Source organism: Notamacropus eugenii, chromosome 6, assembly GCF_028372415.1.
Source record: "Notamacropus eugenii isolate mMacEug1 chromosome 6, mMacEug1.pri_v2, whole genome shotgun sequence".
NCBI lineage: Eukaryota > Metazoa > Chordata > Mammalia > Diprotodontia > Macropodidae > Notamacropus > Notamacropus eugenii.
Genome location: NC_092877.1, coordinates 377,225,119 through 377,244,638, shown reverse-complemented (window position 1 = coordinate 377,244,638; position 19,520 = coordinate 377,225,119). Strand labels below are relative to the sequence as shown.

Genomic DNA, 19,520 nt, shown 5'->3' with positions numbered 1-19,520 from the left:
AGAGAATAGAATGTTTAGCCTAGAAAAAGAAAGGGCTGAGCTGCTAGTGTTTTTCCCTCCCCTATTTCCTGCCCTCTACTCTGTAGGTAGGTTTTATGCACCTAGTTGTTTGCATGGGGTCTCCCTCATTTGAAGGGAGGGATGGCTTTTGCTTTCTCTGTTCTTGGCAAAGTGCCTGACATGCAGTAAATGCTTGATAAATGCTTGCTGGCTAGACTGACTTAGTGGGTATGGTGCAGAAAGTGAGATCTGGGAGTAGTCAAAGAATCTGAGGGGTGTCACATAGAAGAGGCTTTAAGCTTGTGCAGAAAGCTGGGTTTCAATTCATTGTCTTCATTGGAATACCCTCATATTTACAAAGAGCTTTGAAATTTACAAAGTCCTTTCCTTATAAAAACTGCACACAAGTTTTCCCATTTTACTGATAAGGCAACTGAGGCAATGAGAGATTAGGAGATTGGTCCATGATCTCCCAGCAAGGGAGCATCTGTGGTAAGATTCAAATTCAGGTCTTCTTAGTACAAGCTCTTTCCACACTGCCTAAAGAAGATCTTGAGATGACCATTCAAGTGGACCAGAAGTGGGGCCTCTGGACATATAGGGACCCCTCCTTGCCACCCCCTTTCAAGAAGATCATTAAATGAAAGATTGAAGAAGGAATTCTTGGCCAGGAATAAGTGGGCTATATGATCTTTGTGGACTTTTCAACTCTGAGATTTTATGACTATGAAAATCATAGAGGGAGTGTATCCCTAGCAGGTAGGGAGCCATCCTGGGAGTCAGGAAGAGGAAGGGTGGAGCCCTGACTGATATGTACCAGCTATGTGACTCTGCACGAGTCCGTAGCCTCCCAACAGCCGGGCTACTGTCTGAGCCTGGGCTGGAACCGATTTGAATCCATGGAGCGAGTTCCCATGCCAGGAACTGCCCCCGACGCATGAAAACCAAAGGGGCGGAGAGGTCACAGAACGTACTCATTCATCTTCCCAATTGAGTAAATATATTTGCAAATTTGGGAGCAAATTCAACAAATGTCCGTAGGCTCTCTGTCCACAGATCCTGAAATGGACAAAGCGGTACAGGGACAGACAGACTAAGGTCGGCTGCTTCCCCATCCGCTGGTTTTTAAACACACACCCACACACACACACGCACACACAAAGCCCACTCAGGGGCACGGCCTGCCCCATTGACCTCAGTCTCCAAAGTTGAAAATCTCCGCTTCTTTCTCCTTCCAGAAGGCAAAGCTACGGTCGATGTAGCCACAGATATCTTCACTATTAAAGCTCCCGAGTTCGGGGCAGCTGCCCGGCCTTCGGCCCTTCGGCTCCAGGTGGCCAGGCGGGCCCGAGGCTCTGGGAGGCGGCTTGATGGAGGTCAGCCCTGACTTTCGCACGGGCTCCACCTCCCACACCGGCTTCTTGCTGCTGCCGAAGAAGCGGGCCTTGATGTCTTCGAAGCCGTCCTTCCAGCCCCGCCGTCCGGCTTCTATCTCGTCCGTCACGGCTTTGTGAAAGCTCCTCACCGTCTCCCAGCTGTGACCGCCCAGGTGGTCGAAGACCTCGAAGCAGAGCAGATGTCTCATTTTGCGCTCTTCGGGGGGCAGGTCCAGCTCCAGGATCTGGAAGTAGCCTAGCATGAAGAGGTCCAAGGTGAGGCTGTGGTAGTCCACAGGGGCCCCGTTGACGTGGGGCAGGAACATCTCGGGGGAGTAGGTGACCGGCTGGCGGCTCAGGCGTCGAATCTGCCGCGGGGGCACGTGAGCAATGACATCCTTCCAGTTGCCCAACAGGTGGGAGATGATGCTTCTCTGCTGGAGCAGGTGGCCAAATTTGCTGGGCCCGCGAAGAGGAAATTCTTTGGGAAGTGGGGGCGGCTCCATTCGGACCGCCACGGTGGGCTCCTGGTCAAGGCCAGCCTTGGAGGACTCCAGGGTCCTCCTGGCTGCCGTCTTCAGGGCAGGGGTGTAGGCTGACTTCTTCCAGTGACTCAGAAAGAGCATGACGATCCGTTCTTTCCTCAGGGTGGAGGAATCAGGCACAGCGACCGGGTTGGTGCCCGCCTCAGAGGAAGCCTCCTCGCAGCTGATGCCCGAGTCACTAGCCTCTTCGGGGTCACCGGACGCTTGCCTCTCATTGGCCTGAGCGTTCCTCTGCACCCTGGGGAAAGTGACAGCAGCACCAGCTTCCCAGGAGGGGACCCTCTTCTGTGAGGGGACCCTCCCTCCACAGGGCAGCCCTGGGTTCGCTTGTTTCTCAAAGTTATCCCTGAGGCTTCTCACCGACACCCCACACTCCAGGATCTCTTTCTCCGCTACGCTCCCGGAGGGGCCCACGACACCCCCTCTGACCTTGAATGAGGTTTTGGGGACGGGATTCTCCTTCAGCCTGGCCAAGCCGTTCATGTTCTTCAACAGCACAGACATGCTCTTCACCATCCCCGAGATGTGACTGCACCAATAAGGCAGCGTCTGGCCTCCCTCCCCAGCCACCAGAGGAGAAGACTCTTCCTTTTCTGGATCGCGGTTCAAGAAGCGGCTGTTGACTGTGATGTTGACAATGGGAGCCGGGAGGAGACTCTGGAGCTCCTCGGCCAGGCGCCCCAGCTCGCTCTCGTACTCCTGGTACCTCTTCCTCATCTGCAGGTTCTCGATCTGCTTCTCCAAGTACACCAGGTCGTCCTCTGTCAGCAGCTCCCCATAGGGGCCCAGGATGGCGTTGTGGGTCTGAGAGTATCTCCAGTCCCCCATGTCTATGGAGTCACCGCCGCTGCTCTGTCAGGGAAGAAAGAGGGAAGAGATGGTGGGACGGGCTTGCCATCCTACTTCTATCTCTGAGGGACTAATAACGAACAACTAACTGATAATACCTTCCAGGTCCCCCCAGGGATTCTCCCTAATTTAGAATCCAAGGGTTTCTACCAACTCCCCACCCCTGGCTCTGTTTGAGGGAATGTACTGTAACTGTCCTTCACCAAAGAAAGATGACAATTATTCTTAGGGGTTGAGAAGAATGGGGGAGGAGATATTCCTTGGGCAGGCATATGCTAACCCGGGATAGATTTCCAGTCAAAATTTCAATGGATTTGTCCTCTCAAGGTCACAGGGCCCCCTCCAGTAGGACAGAATCTACCCATTCCCACTTTCCCATTCTGGGGTCTCCTGGAACCTGCTTTGTTCCTATCCCTAGCCCTACCCTTTGGTTGCCAGCCTGGTCTTGCCTTTTCCAGTCTTGTCTTTATTCCATTGATTGTTCCAGCATGACATAGACCATCCACCCAGCCATCCCCTGTCCCCTCCTGACGGACACTGTGCAGGAGAACAGGACCTCTGTTAGCTGAAGTTTCATTCTCCCACTAAAGCTGCCTCAGGACCTGGGACACCCTCACCCTGGAACATTCATCCACCCTTGCAGCCTTCTCATCCTGAAACTTCAATTCCTCTGCCATAACTGGCCCCTTCTCCCATTAATGAGTTCCTCCTGGGATCTCCATTTTGGGGAGGAGACCAGGCCATTCAACCTTCATGACCCTCCCACCTCCACCACCTTTTCATCTACCTTTGTGTGCTGACTTTTTCCAGGCCCTCGTGGGCAGGGATGGCTCCTCTTTTGGCTTGTCTGGCTCACAGTGAGCACTAAACAAATGCCTGCCTCCATCAAACATTGACTAGCTTCTCCCAGAAGAGACCATACCTTCCATTCCATCAGCTCCTCTGACCAAAGGCGGGCCTGCAGCTTTCGCACCATAACCTGCCGCTTCCATTCTGGGATAGGGTGGCCGTTCTCATCCTCGGTGGGTACCAGAGCATCGATGTCTGATGGGTTCAGTTCATCCATCGGAAGTAAGATGAGGCCATCCTTGGTGTCCTCCTCTGCTTCCATCTTCTTCCCCTGCTCAGGGGCTTTATCCTCATTGCATATCGTGGCAACCTTGAAGGGAAACAGATTGTAATAAATGGGGAACCTGGAAAGGTTTGGGTCGACCCCCATGAACCTAAGGACCTTGGGGATTATCACAGTCTGAGGGTCAGTCCTGTGTAGATGCCTCCAAGCAGCTCCAGGATACGCTCCTGGGTGTAGAGGTGATGTTCTGGTGATATTCTACAGTGAAGGCTGAGAATATCTTGAGGGGAAGGGAGAGATATGGGAGAAGGAGAAGGTTGGCAGAGATCAGCAAAGGATCCTGGAACCAGAGCCAGCAATGGGGTAGGGATTGGAAGTAGCTCCTGGACTTCCAGCCTTCGATGGATAGGGAGACCCAGTCTGCACTGACAGATTTCATCTTTTTATTTACGTCTGGCACAGGGAACTTCTGTAAATGAAAGCGTAATTAATAAGCGAGATCCTTCATTCAGATGGAACTTAAGATCATGGAGCTTGGAGCTTGTGATTTCACAGAATCGCTCCATTTTACAGATGAGGAAATGGAAGCCTAGAAAGTTGAGTGATGTGCCCAGGATTACACACCTAGGAAGAATCTGAGGCAGGATTAGAACCCAGGTCTTCCTTCCTCCCAGCCCAACATCACTAAGTTACAAAGTGAAGGAGTGGAGGGAATCCTGGAGGAGATGGAGCTGAGACCCCTTTTCCAGATTCTGAAGGATGCTGGCATCTTTAGCAGCCCCATGAAGCCCCCAAAATAGCCCCAATTCCAGCCTCTCTGGTGACAGATGCTTTCCAATCCATGTGATGATGATGGTTCAGTGATACTCCCAGAAGCACCTGATGGCACTTAATGAAATAAAAGAGCAGTAAATTTAGAAGCAATTAAAAGGCAATCTGTTTCCATCAGCTACAGTCACCTGTGTCCTTTGATGCCCCTCAAAGCATGTCATTAAGCCAAGTAGTTTGGCTGGAGAGCAGGGTGTTCACTACACAAGTCAAAAAGCATGGATTAAGCTTTTAAGATGCAGGGTCACTAGGGAGGCTCTCTCTGGAGACACAAGGAGAGGAATGGGCATCCCAGAGGAGGAGGCAAGGGATCACCAGGGAATATGAACTCAATTCAACAAGAATTTACAAAGCATCCCGCTTATGCAGGGCACTGTGGTGGAGAAAAAAAGTGAAACAATGCCTGACCTCATTCTTGTTGATGTCTAGAACTACAGATGTGGTGCAGATGCCATATTCTAGAACTGTGCCCCTCCTTGCAGCCCTGAACCTCTCAGACCAGGAGAGGGTCAGATCCATGAGACTGGGGTCATGTCATAATATCATAGATCTAGAAGGCACCATAAATGAGGAAATCCTGGCCCTGGGAAGTTAACTGACATGTCCAGGATTTCATAGTCAGTAAGTCATAGACAAGAATTGAACTAAATTGAATTGAATTGCACTGAAGGAGTTTACATTCCACATGGGAAAACAACATAGACACAGATGAATAAATGCACAACATTTTCTTGCTCAAGCCTGTAGCTTCATCAGTCTAGGAAACTCCTTCTACCAACAAAGATGGATATCTCCCCTATAACTTATACGTAAGTGCGCTAATGCATTGGTGGTAGAGCAGTGAATTAATCGTTCCAACTATTTATGAAATGGGTTGGGAAGAACTCAAGGAAAGTGACAAAATTTCTGTAACTTTGACCCAGAGGTCCCACTGCTAGTGACCCACATCCCCCAAGGAGGTCACTGATAAAAACTATATATACATATATATATATATACACCAAAATAATCTTGATATACCAAAATATTCTCATTATGCCAAAATAGTTATTCGTGATGACAAAGAACTGAAAACAAAATAGATCTCCCCATGGACTGGGAAATGGCTAAACAAACTGTGATATCTGAACGTAATGAAATATTTTCTGTAAGAAATGAGGAACATGAGCAATATACAGAAGCATAGAAAGACCTAATATGACCTGATTCAGAGTGAAGTAAACAGAGCTAGCACCCGACATGTACGGTGACTACCACCATGGACATGGGAAGAACGATGACCGTAATACAATAAAAGCTGAGTGTTGCCACATCATAAAGAATAAGCCTGGTGTTAATGAAGAGAGAAGAGAAGACACCTCCAACCTCTCTTTGCAGGGATCATAGTCCAGGGGTCTTATTTTTTAAGACCTTTAAGAGATAGCCTGGCACAGGGTTTAACACACACACACACACACACACACACACACACACACACACACACAACTATAATACCTGAATACAAAAGAGAGGTATAAGGAAGGACCTGTGTGAAGTCCCAGGGAAAGCTTTAGGCCACATTCACTCTTAGAGCTGCCTCATCCACCTGTGTCCAAGGAAAGGGTTCCAGTTGCGAGGAGGAACCACCAAGGAAGGGGAATGCTGGAGAAAAGTGCAGAAGAAAGGCCCCCCTGGGATGGCGGTGGCAGAAGTTTGCCTGTTAATGAGAAGCATATAGTGGATAAAGGGCCGAACCTAGATTCAGGAACATACCTGTCAATTCTACTTTAGATCCCTGCATCCATGAGCAAGTCATTTAATCTCCCTGAGGCTTGACTTTTTCATCCATAAAATGGAGATCATAACACCTACCTCATGGAGTTAGGTATATATAAATGGGTTTTGTAAACTTCAAAGTCCAGGATAAATGTCAGGTTTTTTTCCACACCTGCCACTTCTTCTGTGCTGATTTCCTGCATCGTTTCAGCCCAGTAAAGGTTCACCAGCCTGTGTCAGAGCTCCTTCCCTTAGGGGCTCCTGGTTCCCGAGGGGATGTGGTACCTTGTAAAGCTCTCTGGATCTAAATTCTGAGGCCTCAGGGTCAAACCCACACCTACTTGCTACCTGTGTAACCACTGACAAGTCATCTCTCCTTCCTCATCTATAAAATGGACAGCCCTGTCCAGCTCTATAATCTGTGGTCCCCTAAAACACCAAGTGGCCTCATGTTTCCTTGTCCTCTACTTTGGACTCAGAGGCAACACAGAGACATTGAACTCATTCACATTAGGGTGGAAAAATCATGGCCAAATACAGGCTGACTATAACGTCCTCCAACGTCTGACTTTTTGAAAAGGACCCATGTTCCCGCTGACTTTTCACCACCCTGCCTCTGGGCTCCCCCGATAAGAGGGAGGAGGGAAGAAAAATATTCTTAGAACTTCAGGGCCCAACTCCCTAAGCACAAACAGCCTCTTTCCCCAACTGCAGTGGCCACTCAAATTGGCAATGGTGCCCACTTGTCCCTCTCTGCCACCATTGGTCCAAGTTGAAGTCTCTGGTGCCCCTCTTGACTATCTAACTCACCTGGTCCATCATTTTAGTGATATGCCCTATTTCTGAACCAACACTGTGGCTGTAGTTCGGTGGCTGTTAACAAACATTTTGTGAGTCAGTAGCAGGTTCAAATATCCAGAAGTGATGGAGATGATTCCGTATCTGAGGAGTGATCGAAACTGAGCTCACCCTGGAGGGTGCAGTCCCCAAAGTGGATTGCATGCTCAGGGACCCTGAAATTTAACTCCAAAGAACCTCAGGGGAGAGAGTCTGGAACTTCCACTGGTTACCAGAGCCATGAGTGGGAATTCTGATAACCAAGACAAATTCATTCAGGACTTAGGGGGAGGGGAGCCAGACCAAAAAGGGGTGGGGAGAGTGTCATTGGACTGCTCACAATTCAGAGAAGTATATCTTCTGCCCCAGACCCACCTGGCCTCTCACCCAGAGGGGTGAGAACCCTGAAGTGCCCCTTGTCCTACAGCTGAAAGTCCTGAGAGGTTCTGGAAGGGACCCCCTCACCCAGGGGTTTCCTGTATCAAACAGAGCATTGCTCCATTCCAGGAGTAGCCTCAGCCCTATGCCCAGAAGGCCAGGGGTTCCCATAGGTGGGGCCACTTCCAAGACTGATATTTTCCAATGGCCTTCCTCAGAGGTGCTCAGTGTCTCTGCCTTGGGCCCCCTGGGACTAGAACAGCATTGGAGACTGTCTTCACCCTCTCCTTAGGACTGATCCACTGAGGAAGTGGAGCCTCTCTTCCCTTTCCCAGAATGAACAACCTCTTTGGGGAGGAACACGCCCCCAACAATACTCTGAGACACACCCCCCATTGCCCCAGCCTAGTCACAACTTCATTGGAAACCCAGATGCCCAATATCCTTGTAACTCTTCACTCACAAACGCCAGAGCAGTGAGCATGCCCAGAGAAGGTCTCTGCGTATAGAGCTAGGACCTGACTCGCTCTAGGGTGCTGGTCCCAGGCTTGCCTGGGCCTCCTCCCCCAGGCCGAGCCACCCACTTTCACAAGGGCCCCTTTTCATCCCCCAGGTCTCCATGAGTTCCCTGGCTCTAAGTCTGTGGAAGATTCTTCCTACAAGAATTGTAGGCTGTTGATGCCCCGAAGCAGCGAGTGGTCTGGGGCTGAATGCTGCCTTTTCCTAGTGCAAGGATGTGATCAGGAGCCAGCAGAGTGGGGCCGGAGTCCGAGCCTCCGGAAGCATTAACTGGGCGATTACCACTGGTCTCTAGTGGTTGACATCATGTCTATTGTCCAGTCTGTTGACTGGACCCACGTCAGACTTGGGATTGTTGGTTTGAGATCTGGAAGGGACCAGAGGGTCCCTCCATCTAGTGTCATCATTTTACAGATGAGGAAACTGAAACCCAGATGAAGAAAGTGACTTGCCCAATGTCACAAAAAACCCACCTCGGAACCCTGGTCTTCTGACTCCACATATGGACAGACTGCTGCCCATGTTACATATGAGGGAACCGAGGGTGAGAGAAGTTAGCTGACTTACCCTGGGTCACACAGCCAGTATTTAAATCCAAGTATGTCCCAGTTGTGGCCCAGGGGTCTTTCCACTAGACCAGTCTTTCAGAGCCTGCTGTAAATGCAAAAGTGCTGCATCTCAACTACCTCTTCATCCCGACCTTCCAGGAGGGGAGAGAGCAGCCAATGAAACCTAACCCTCTGTGCTTCTTGGCCTCCCAAGGGACCAGAGTTAGTAGAATTCTTCCCAGGGAAGATGAGCCCTCCCCAAACCCCTAGAAGACCACCCAAGTGTGAAGCACAACAAAGGGACTGGGAGGAGGGGGGGGGGGAAGGAAAGAAGAGCCCCAGGGCAGCAGAGGAAGCCCATTTAAAGGGCCAGCCAAGATGCTGGGCATTCCAGGAAGCCACCTGACCAGGTAGCCTGGGGGGAAAGGAGCCATCCCTGGACTCTGGGTCAGAAGGTCAGGCCCCCAGCGGCTACACCCTGGGAAAGGGTCAGCCCTGGACAACTCACCATGAGGAGCAGAAGCTGGACCTCCCAGCCCACCCGCCTGGACACACCTGGACAGTCCATCACGCCGTGCAGCACCCTCCTCCGGAGAGGATGGGGGTCAGGGAGTCAGGCTTAGCAAGCATCAATATTTTAAGGCCTGTATCGGGTGACTGGCTCGCTGTGGGATAGGGCACTGGATCTCTTACTCGAAGTTGTCAGGCCTCCCTTGGGAGAAAACTGCCAATCCTGGAAGCCTGGAAGGTTTCCCAAGAGAATCTCAAAGGGAAGTGGGTGGGACCCAAGAGGTCCCGCTGAGATCGGGGACCTGAATTCCTGGGGGCTGCAGCACTGTCACTAAATCACAGGCTGGACAGGATGAACCCTCATGGTAAGAATGACGGCTCTAGACAAGGCCTGGCTTCACAGACTCCTTCTGAGACTATACTAGCCTCCTGGCTGCTCCTTCGATCTCTTGCCTCCACGTCTTTGCCCTGGCTGTGCCACATGCCCAGAAGGCTCTTCCTCCTTACCTCCACTTTCTGCCTCCTTCAGGACTCAGCTCCAAACCCACCTTATCCCACTTAATACTGGTGTCTTCCCCCTGAGGCCATCTCCTTCCCTGAAGGTAGAGACTCTTCATGTCAGCTGACTGAATGAAGTGCCCAGTAAGAGAGAGGCTTTGACATCTACAGCCTGCCCACCATCCTCCAGGTTCAAGGTCCTCCTAATTCCAAGGTCAAGTTCAGCAGCAGAGCCACCATCTCACAAGGGCCAGGGAACGGGGTGTCTGCTTAAGGGCACATTCTCATTGCTGAAGATATATTGCCAGCTGTAATCCATGCCCATGCTTTCGAAGAATTTGGGTACAAGATATGCTTTACAGGGAGTGAAACAAACATCTCTTGGCTCACTCAGAAGGTGCTTCAGTATCCCACATATCCTGTACCCCCCAGCATCCACATCATTCAGCTATTTTGTCCAAGCCTGTCACTTCATCAAATGGGGAAGATCAGGTGAAGAAACCCTTCCCTGTGTCTTCCGGCAGTGGTTCCTGACCTGGCAGCTGTGAATGTCTTTTTAAAAATAGATTTAATTACTCATCTCAATAAAATCTGTTTCCTTCAGAATCCCATGCATTTAAATCATGATTCTGCCTAGGGCCCCCTGGGTCTGCACAGACTGACAGAAAGGGAAGAACCCTTGACTGAGGGAGGAGCCCAGAGCAGTGCTGGGTCAGTGGGCTTGATCAGGGTCACACCATCAGTGTGTATCAGGAGAAGGGCTTGAACCCAGGCTACCCTGACTGGTATTGCAGTCAATCTTAGGAGCATTAAGTATCACTTTGCAGGATTTCTGTTGGAAAATCTGGTTATGAGAGCATCATGATTGTCTGCACTCTGCGTAAATGGTAGATTAGGATGCTGGATGTCCAAGATGTGGGCAGGCTGGCATCCTGTTCCTGGACAGAGGGTGTTTTCTGGCTCACTGAGAGTTTGGCCCTTCCTTCTCACTGGCCTTTTTTTCCTCTCTTCTTTCCAGTGACATTGGCACCTTGACTAGGTCTTGGCATACATTATGCAGGGGCTACCTCAGCAGTAACATAACCCGATGGCCAAAGAAAATCATGCCACACTCTATGAAAACCCTGAAATCAAACCTGGCAGCTGAGATTCCATTACAAGCCCTGAGTGACCAGACTCTTCTAGCCCTCTCCTGAGGATTCTGAGGGAGGGGATACCAGAGGCCCAGCCTAGAGACAGCAGGCCTGGGGCTGCCCCTTGTCAGTCTGCTGGCCTTGGGCTGGGCTGCAGCTTCCTTCTGAGTCAGATGAGGGGACCAGCCTAAATGAATGGAATTCTAGTACTTCTATGATACTTAGAATTTGAAGAATAAGCCTCTTGCTAACTGTCCTGCTCCCTTGGAAAGTTTCCCAGCATAGAGGGGAGTCATGGGAAAGAAGTCTGGAAATATAGGCAGGAGCCAAGCTGAATGGTTTGCATTTTACCCTAGAATCTACAAGGAGCCATCGAGAACTTTTGAGCAGCATGGTCAGATCTGCACTGTATTTAGAAAGATTCCTTTCTTTTTTTTTTTTTTTTGCCAGTTCCATAGAGGATATTTTAGAATGGAGGGAGGAATGGGGAGGAGTGGAACCAGGGAGATCAATTAGAGGGCTATTGCAATAGTCCAGGCCAGAGGTGATATTTCAGTTATAATTACTATTATCTTTCTGGGATGGTTTCCTGTTCCTCTTCCTCCTCCTCAGGCACTCTGCATTCCAGCCAAAACAGCCCACCGGCTATAGCCCATACACAATGTCACATCTCCCCATTTGAACAGATTTGCCCACCTGCCAGTATCCCTGGCCTCTCACCTTGGCTTCTCATTAGTGGTCTTTAAAGCTAAGCCCAGGTGGGGCCTACTGGAGGCCTTTCTTTCCTGATTCCTTAATTCCTCTCTTGACAAAAAAGAAGAAAATAGACCACTTTATTTGTATTTGCTCTGTATCCATTTACCTGTGTATCTATTGTTCTCCCCTCCCCTCAGTAGTCCTTGTTCCTTGGAAGCAGGGACTGCTTCATTTCTGCTTGACTGGCACATAGTAGGTACTTAAGAAATGCTGACTGAATGGAACTGGATCATTATTACCTACACATCATGTGATTGCAGACTGTTCTGGGCAGCCTTTTTTGAGTTCACACTTGGAGTACCCAAGGCCCTTCTCACTCACTTCCTTTCATTCCAAAGATGCCAATATTGGGGCCTAAAACTTCATAAAAAGTGTATTTATCCTAGCCAGGCACTGAGGAGATTGCCCCAGACACGTGTGCCAAGAGGACACAGAACAGAACAGCAAACTGGGCAGATGTTGGTCCTTCTTGGAGAAGAGACAGAAATGATATTGTTGGGGTTGGAGTTTGGGGGCTTGACATTCTAGGCAAGGTGTGCCCACCTAGGAGGAGACGTTGCCCTAAGTGGACTTTTAAAAGAGGGTAAGAATAGAAAATGGTGCCTATGAGGAAGCCTGGCATTCATCCTTTCCAGCTGCCTGGGCAGGGTACTACCACCCCCACCACCACCCCTGCCATTTACCTGATGTGAAAGGGACACCATGGTCAGCAGGAATCAGAGCTATGGTGGCCATTATTCACAGAAAAGGACTTGCAGCTCTAAAATCCCTGAGTCACCTAGATAGACTGGACACTGACCTCTGCGGTGGTTTAGCCATTGGGGGAAATCTTTGGTCATTTATCCTTTACCGGCTCTTCCTGTGAAGTTGGGAGATGACCACATCATGTGGGTAGGGTCATGTGGGCTTGTTGACCTGTTTACCTCAGTTTTCTCATTGGTGAAATGGGAATATCTTCCCGAGTTGTGAAAATGAAATAATATTTGTAAAAGGCATCGAGCCCGGTGTCTACATGTAGTAGGTACCATATAAATGCTACTATGATGATGATGAGAAGGAGGAGGAGGAAGCTTACTTGTTTTGAACTATTTCTAATATTCTCGTTGACATTTTATGACCATGAATGGACACACAGCAGAACAAGGGGTAGGGCACAAGGAAAGATGTTTTCCTGGTAGGAGGGGGGTTATGAGACAAGGTCTTATTGGCTATTCCACACCAAACTCCAGAAGGAGATGAGAATCTGGGGCACCAGGTAACAAAGGCTGGGGCCCAGGGAAGAGAGGCAGCCAGCTCCCAGAGAGCTAGCTGATGACCCGGGCACCCTCTAAGGTTGGAGGGTGTACAGAGGAGGTGGGAGGCAATGATTCTGGCCAGCACTTGGCCAGCACCTCAAGATTTGCAGAGAGAGGGAGGGAATATGCATTTGTAGAGCACCTACTACGTGTCTGATGCTGTGCTCAGCACTCATCCCATGCCATGGGCTTTGCCCACAGTATTTCATTTGAGCCTTAAAATCATATAGCTATTGTTAACCCTGTTTTGCATGTGACAAAGGTGAGGGGCAGAAAAGTTAAGTGACTTGTCCAGGGTCACCCAGCTAGTAGGTATCAGAGGCAGGATCTGAACCTGTCAAATAGCAAGGGGGCAGTACAGTGCCCAGAGTGCCAGGCCTGGAGTCAGGAGGACCTGAGTTCAAACCCAGCCTCAGATACTTCCTGTATAACCTAGGATAAGTCACATACTTTCTCTCTGCCTCAGTTTCCCCATCTTTAAGATGAGGACAGTAATGGCACCTACCTTCTAGGGTGATTGTGAGGATCAAATGAGATAAAGTTTACAAAGCACTTGGCAAAGTACAGCACTACAGAAATGCCAGTTATAGTGTAATTGTTATTCCAGTTCCAAACCCGGAACCTTGGTTTCAACCTCTTGGATGTTTTCTGAATGGACAGATGGATGCAAAAATGAATGAATGAGTCAGTGCTTTGGCACTTTCAGCACCTGTCAGTTCACCGACCAACACAAATTCAAGCCCCTCTAGAACTTAGTGGGTGGTATTCAAGAAATGCTAGGCCAGACCAGTGACAAGACTCTGAACGCAGCCAGGTGAGTCCTCAGTCAGACAGGCAGGCAGACAGACAGGTAGACAGACAGACAGACGGACAGACAGGCAGACAGACAGGAAGAAATAAAAGTGTGAACAGCAGGAGGGCATCTAGCACAAAGTCACTGGCCATGCAGTCTGCACCCCTGGATTCTGCTCTGGCTTTGCCCCCTGGCTTGCTGGAGGGACTGTGAGTTCACGCCATACCAGTCACTCTGAGCCTCAGTTTCCTCCTTGGTAAAATAAAGGGATCAGACTAAGAGCTCTCTGGTGGGAAGAGCTTCTCTCTCCCCGGCTCTAATCTCCGAGTCAGCAGGTGTGTGGGCTGGCATCCATCTGCACAGGAGGCTGCCCACCACTCCCACACCAGAGCTCAGGAGGAGATGTACAGGAGGGAAGGTAAGGACCCTGGTCTGAAATCACAGGTGACAACTGCAGGTCATTTGTCATGAGGAAAATGATCACCTCCAACACCTTCTGCCCAAGTCTGTGATGGAAGATACCCAAGCCTAGCCAAGAGGAGGCCCAATGATACTTAATCTGCCATCAATATTGCAGCAGACTTCGTCAGCACCTGTGCTTGGGGGTGGGGTGATGTGGGTCCAGCTGAGGCTGGGAAGGGGCCAGGGAGAGGGGTATGGAGAGCAAGGGATACAGCCAGGTGGAAGCCAGCAGTGGAAGGGGTTGGGAAGTTTGGGGGTGGGAGAATGGTGAATGGACCTCTCCTCCAACCAGTGGCCAGTGATTGGGGCCCCCTACTGGATCTTGTCTGATACACTAATAGCTGCTGCCTCTGGCATTTATTACAATATAACATGGACAGAGGGGTCACTCAGTAGTACAGTAGATAAGAGTGCCAACTATGGAGTCAGGAGGACCTGAGTTTAAATCCGACTTTAGCACTTATGAGCTGTGTGGCCCTGGGCAAATCACTTCACCCTGTTTGCCTCAGTTTCCTCATCTGTAAAAAGAGCTGCAGGAGGAAATAGCAAACTGTTCCATTATCTTTGCTGGGAAAACTCTAAGTGGGGTCATGGAGAGTCAGAACACAGCTGAACATCCACAACAAAATGATTCTCGATCCCACTCTCCACAGATGTTGTCCCCCCCCCCACACACACACCTTCACTTCTGACAACCTTCTTACTTTGCAGAGAAATGGAGGCCTGAGTTGTCTCTTTTTCCTTCCTCCCCAACTCTCCAAGGCCCCCTTTTCTTACTATCATCATCTCATTCCTTTCTTTATTGCAGTGTCCTCCCCTCTCTGAGCATTCTTGATCCTGTCCTCTTCCACCTTCTCCAGCAGATCCCCCCACAATTATCCCCCTTCTCCTTTATTAGCAACCTCTCCCCACCCAGTTGTCCTTTCCATACTGCATATAAATGTGCCTTCTCCTATTCTTTCAAAAATCAGCCCTCCCAGGCCATGCTATCCCCTCAAGAGATTGTCCTATATTTCTTCTCTCATCCCCTGTCAAACTCTTAGAGTTTGTTACACACACTGCCTCCACTTTCCTTTTGGATCTTTTCTGAACCCTTTGCTTGGCTTCTGGCCTCCTTACCCAACCAAATTTACCAATGACCTCACAGGGCCAAATCAAAATGGTCTTTTCTCCATTCTCACCCTTGACCCCTGCAACCTTTGACACTGCCCATCACTGTTTCTTAGAGGCTCTCTTCTCTCTGGGTTTCCATGACACTCACCTTTCTTGGCTGTCTTCCTACTTCTCATTGATTGATCCATGGTCAAAGAGGCAGCAAGTCAGTGACCCTGGATCAAAGATCAAGTCAATTCCTGCTCTGTCATGAAGCTCTACTTGATCCCCTTAGCTGCTACTGCCCCCTACTATTGTCTTCTATATATTTTCCCCATGTTTTCACATGTGCATGTGTTTTTAAAGGGAAGATATTATTAAATATGAACATGAAGGTGACTTTACTAAGTCTTTTAAATGTCCCTCCCTGAGGGAAGGACCTGTTTCATCTTTGTATTTCCAGAGCTGAGGACAAGGCCTGGCCTCTAGGAGACATTTGGTTAATGCTTGTGGATGGACTGACCCTGGTTTCAGATTCAACACTCAATTCTGATGTTCTATTACACCCAAGAATCCTCTTCAGTTCAATCTAACAAGCATTTTTGAACACTCATTGTATTTCAGGCCCTGTGTTCAGTGCTAGGAATATGCAAAGAAAAACCAACCAGTTCCTGCCTTCAGGAAGCTTACGTCCTGTTAGGGACAGACAGCGAATAGAGAGATGCTTTAGTACACAAAATGTACAAAGTAATTTTGACAAGGAGGGAAAAATGTTGACAATTAATGGATCATGAAAGGCCTGGTGAAGGAGGGGCACTGGAGCTGGAAGCCAAGGATTCTACAAGGGAGAGATGAGGATGGTGACCCAAGAACCATGAGTATCCAAAATGGCGCCGTGTCCCTTGTGGCCCTTTGTGCTTCTGAAGGGCTTGTAGCAGAATTACAGAAAATGGGGTGAGTGCTAAGACTCCTTCAGTCCTTGGACCAGCAATAAATGCTTGCAGACAAGACCAAGGTGGTGTAGTAACTTGGGTCCTGCATTGACCAAGGGATTGGCCACATGGCTAAAGTTACATGGCCACCAAAGGCTCACTGGAAGAATTTTGTCCAGATTCAAACTGAACTATGAAGTAAACACCAACAATCACTTGATAAAATCAAAACCCAAACCAATTACCAAGTTTTTTTCTCCTTGAGAGATAAATCAACCAAAGGTGGGGGGAAGGGGGAAGAAAATCACGATAACAATTCAGAATGGAGCCAAACTTGCAGCTTTTCTAAGTCTTTGAAGCAGGACATAACTCTAAGGACACCTAAATGGCATAGTGGATAGAATACCGGGCCTAGAGTCAGGAGAACCTGAGTTCAAATCTGGCCTCAGACACTTATGAGCTGTGTGATCCTGGGCAAGTCGCTTAATCCTGTTTGCCTCAGTTTACTCTTCTCTAAAATGAACTGGAGAAGGAAATGGCAAACCTCTCCAGTATCTTTGCCAAGAAAACCCCAAATGGGGTTATGGAGAGTTGGACATGATCGAAATCAGTGAGCAATAACCATTTAGTTATTTGTCAGTCCTGCTGAGGATGAGAGGTGGGCACTCCAATTCAGGCAGCCATGTAGGACACAAAGGGTAAGGCTGCCAGGTAGGTGCCTTCTCACTTCGGTGGGGATGAGGGTGGGGAGGCCAGACCGCTGATTTAATTGATACAAGGAACTTCTGGTGTGGAAACTCCCTCTACATCACAGAACAGCCCCTGCCCTGCAGCTGAGAGTGTCCAAGTGCCTGGGGTGTTGAGAAGTTAAGTGGGCCACACTGCCAGGATGTGTATGTCCAAAGCAATGTTTGCACCCGGGTCTTTCTGACTTGAAGGCTCCTGGTCTGTTCTGCGCGCTGGCCCCCACCTCCTCTCATGCCACCCTCCTGGAGCCAGTTCCAGGGAGATGCACCAATTGTGCCATCTGCAGTTGGCCTGGAGGCATTTTTATAACTTGGACAAGGTTCGAATATTGTGCCCCTGGGGGTGATCACTCCGGTGGTTTGAGGGTTCATCATAACCCACGCTATGAGACTGGCCCTAATTTTCATACTGACAGGATTGGATTTGCAGGTATCAAAGCTAAGACAATTTATAAAAATGAAGGTTACAAAGCGACCCTCATGACAAAGCCATTACTAAGAGTACCTGGGCCTTTGCTCATTCCCCTGTCCCTGTCCCTACTATCAGCCCTGTGGTTGTGCCTCAAACCTTGACTTCTTCAAAGGCCTGTCCTGGGCTTCCCTCAGTGATGCCTCAGTGATCCTGGGGCTCCTTGGGGGGGTCAGCTGGCCTCTGGGGGGACAGGAAGAGCTACCCCCTTCAAAGTCAGCTCGGCTGTGCTCTGGGATGCCACCTTCTCCCTTTCCTGATTCTTAGCTCCACTTCACTACTTCTTCCTCATACCTATGCTTCTTCTGCTCCTCTGTCTACTGTGCTCTCAAGAGCTGGTTCCTTAGCCTAAGCCTGCTCCTGCTAGCCTGCTACAGAAGGGGTGAGGGTCATTTTCTCTTTCCCTGTAAAAGCTGGTGTACTTTTTGCTCCTGAGCTACACCAAGATGAGTTTCCTCCCTTCCTCTTCAAGACTTCTTCCCTACCCTTGATTAGGAACCCTAGAAAAATGCATTAGAAACCATGCCTCAGGGAGACTCTTTCCAGCTGGGCTCAGAAAGGGATAGGGACAGGAAGCATTCACACCCACATTCCTTACCAGCTTCTGCACCTCCAGCAGGTACCGAGAACAATCATGGTGTCCATTATAGATGGCCAAGTCTAGTGCAGTGTAGCCATCACCATCCTGAAGGGCAGGATCCACCCGGTGGGAAATTAAGGTCTGACAACACTGAAATGAGACCATTGGGCAGAATGAGAAGGGTGAGGGCCTTGCCTACATCTGCATCCTTGCCCCACACCCATCTCTCTAGCCATTTTTAAGTCTGCAAGGTGATTTTTCCATAACTCTCCCATGAAGCAGATGGAATATATATTTTTGTTGTTCAGTCATCTTTCAGTCCAGTTTGACTCTTCATGACCCCATTTGCAGTTTTCTTGGCAGAGATATTAGGGTGATTTACCATTTCTTTCTTCAGCTCATTTTGTAAATGAGGAAACCAAGGCAAACAGGGTTAAGTGACTTGCCCAGGGTCACACAGCTGTAAGTCTCTGAGGTCCCATTTGAACTCAGGTCTTCCTGACTCCACATCTGAGGCTCTGTCCACTGCACCACCTAGCAGCCCAGTATATGTGTTACTGTCACCATCTAACAAGTAAATATTGGCTCTGCCAGGATCACCGAGCTAGTAATTGTGGTTATTTGGAATTCAAACCCAGGCCTCCTGACTCCAAGTATGCTTTCTGCTTTACCATCCCACATCCTAGAGACACATAGGGAAGGAATATGACTTCTTCTCTCACCCTAGCTTACCATGCATTGCTCATCCCCCTGAGGGCTGAATGTCTTGTTTCATAGAATCCTAAAATATCAGATTAGGGAATGCTGAGAAGCATCTAGTCTGACTTGGACCTGAAGGAGAATTCCTGCTCCATCCTCCCTAAATATCACCTGCTCTCACCCTCAACCCCTCCAGTAATGAGGAACTCACCACTCAACGCAGCCCCTCTAGCCTGGGAATAGATATAACTGTGGAAGCTTTTCCCCTGACATCAAACCAAAATCTGCCTCTGCCAAGAGGATGATCCAGGTCCTCACAGTGCCTGGTTCTGACTTTGGGAGACACACAAGAATCCCTGGTCCACTGACAGTGCCTGAGCACCTCCAGTTCCTCCAACAAGTTCCATTTTGTCATCTCCTGTGCCCACATCATCCTGTTCATCCTCCTCTGGATACATTCCAGTCCATCAACATCCTTGCACCAGCATCAGGTTCCCAATGCTGAAAGCTGCCATGGACATGCAAGGGCAGAGGCCAGCAGGACCAAGGACAGAGGGCAGCAGAACCATCCCCCTCCTTGTCATGGACCCTCAGCTGCTCTTCCTGCTGCCTAAGATGCCATGGGCTTTGGGGGTCACTGGGGCATACTGCCAACTCATAGAAAACCACCAGACTTTGTGCACAAGCACAATTGTCGACTCAGTCTGCCCCATCTTGTACAGAGGGAATTATTTTTTAACCCAAGTGTAAGGTTGGCCTTTTTCCTGTTAAATGTTCTTTAGTCATCCTTTTCTCATCAGCAGCAATAATAGTTGCATGTAGACAGAGAGCTTCAAGATTTGCAGAAC

At 49.3% G+C, this 19,520-nt stretch overlaps 1 protein-coding gene across 1 annotated transcript in view; it reads right to left on the bottom strand.

The window, feature by feature from the left end:
• Positions 1-1,000: 1,000 nt before the first annotated feature.
• Positions 1,001-19,520, bottom strand: part of ESPNL (espin like) — a 35,615-nt gene continuing 17,095 nt past the window's right edge. The window contains exons 5-8 of the mRNA XM_072621541.1: positions 17,992-18,123; positions 7,236-7,298; positions 3,693-3,929; positions 1,001-2,773 (exon numbers count right to left, since the gene is read on the bottom strand). Coding sequence (XP_072477642.1) covers positions 1,196-2,773; positions 3,693-3,929; positions 7,236-7,298; positions 17,992-18,123 — 2,010 coding nt within the window. The 3' untranslated portion in view covers positions 1,001-1,195. The remainder of the gene's footprint in view (positions 2,774-3,692; positions 3,930-7,235; positions 7,299-17,991; positions 18,124-19,520) is intronic.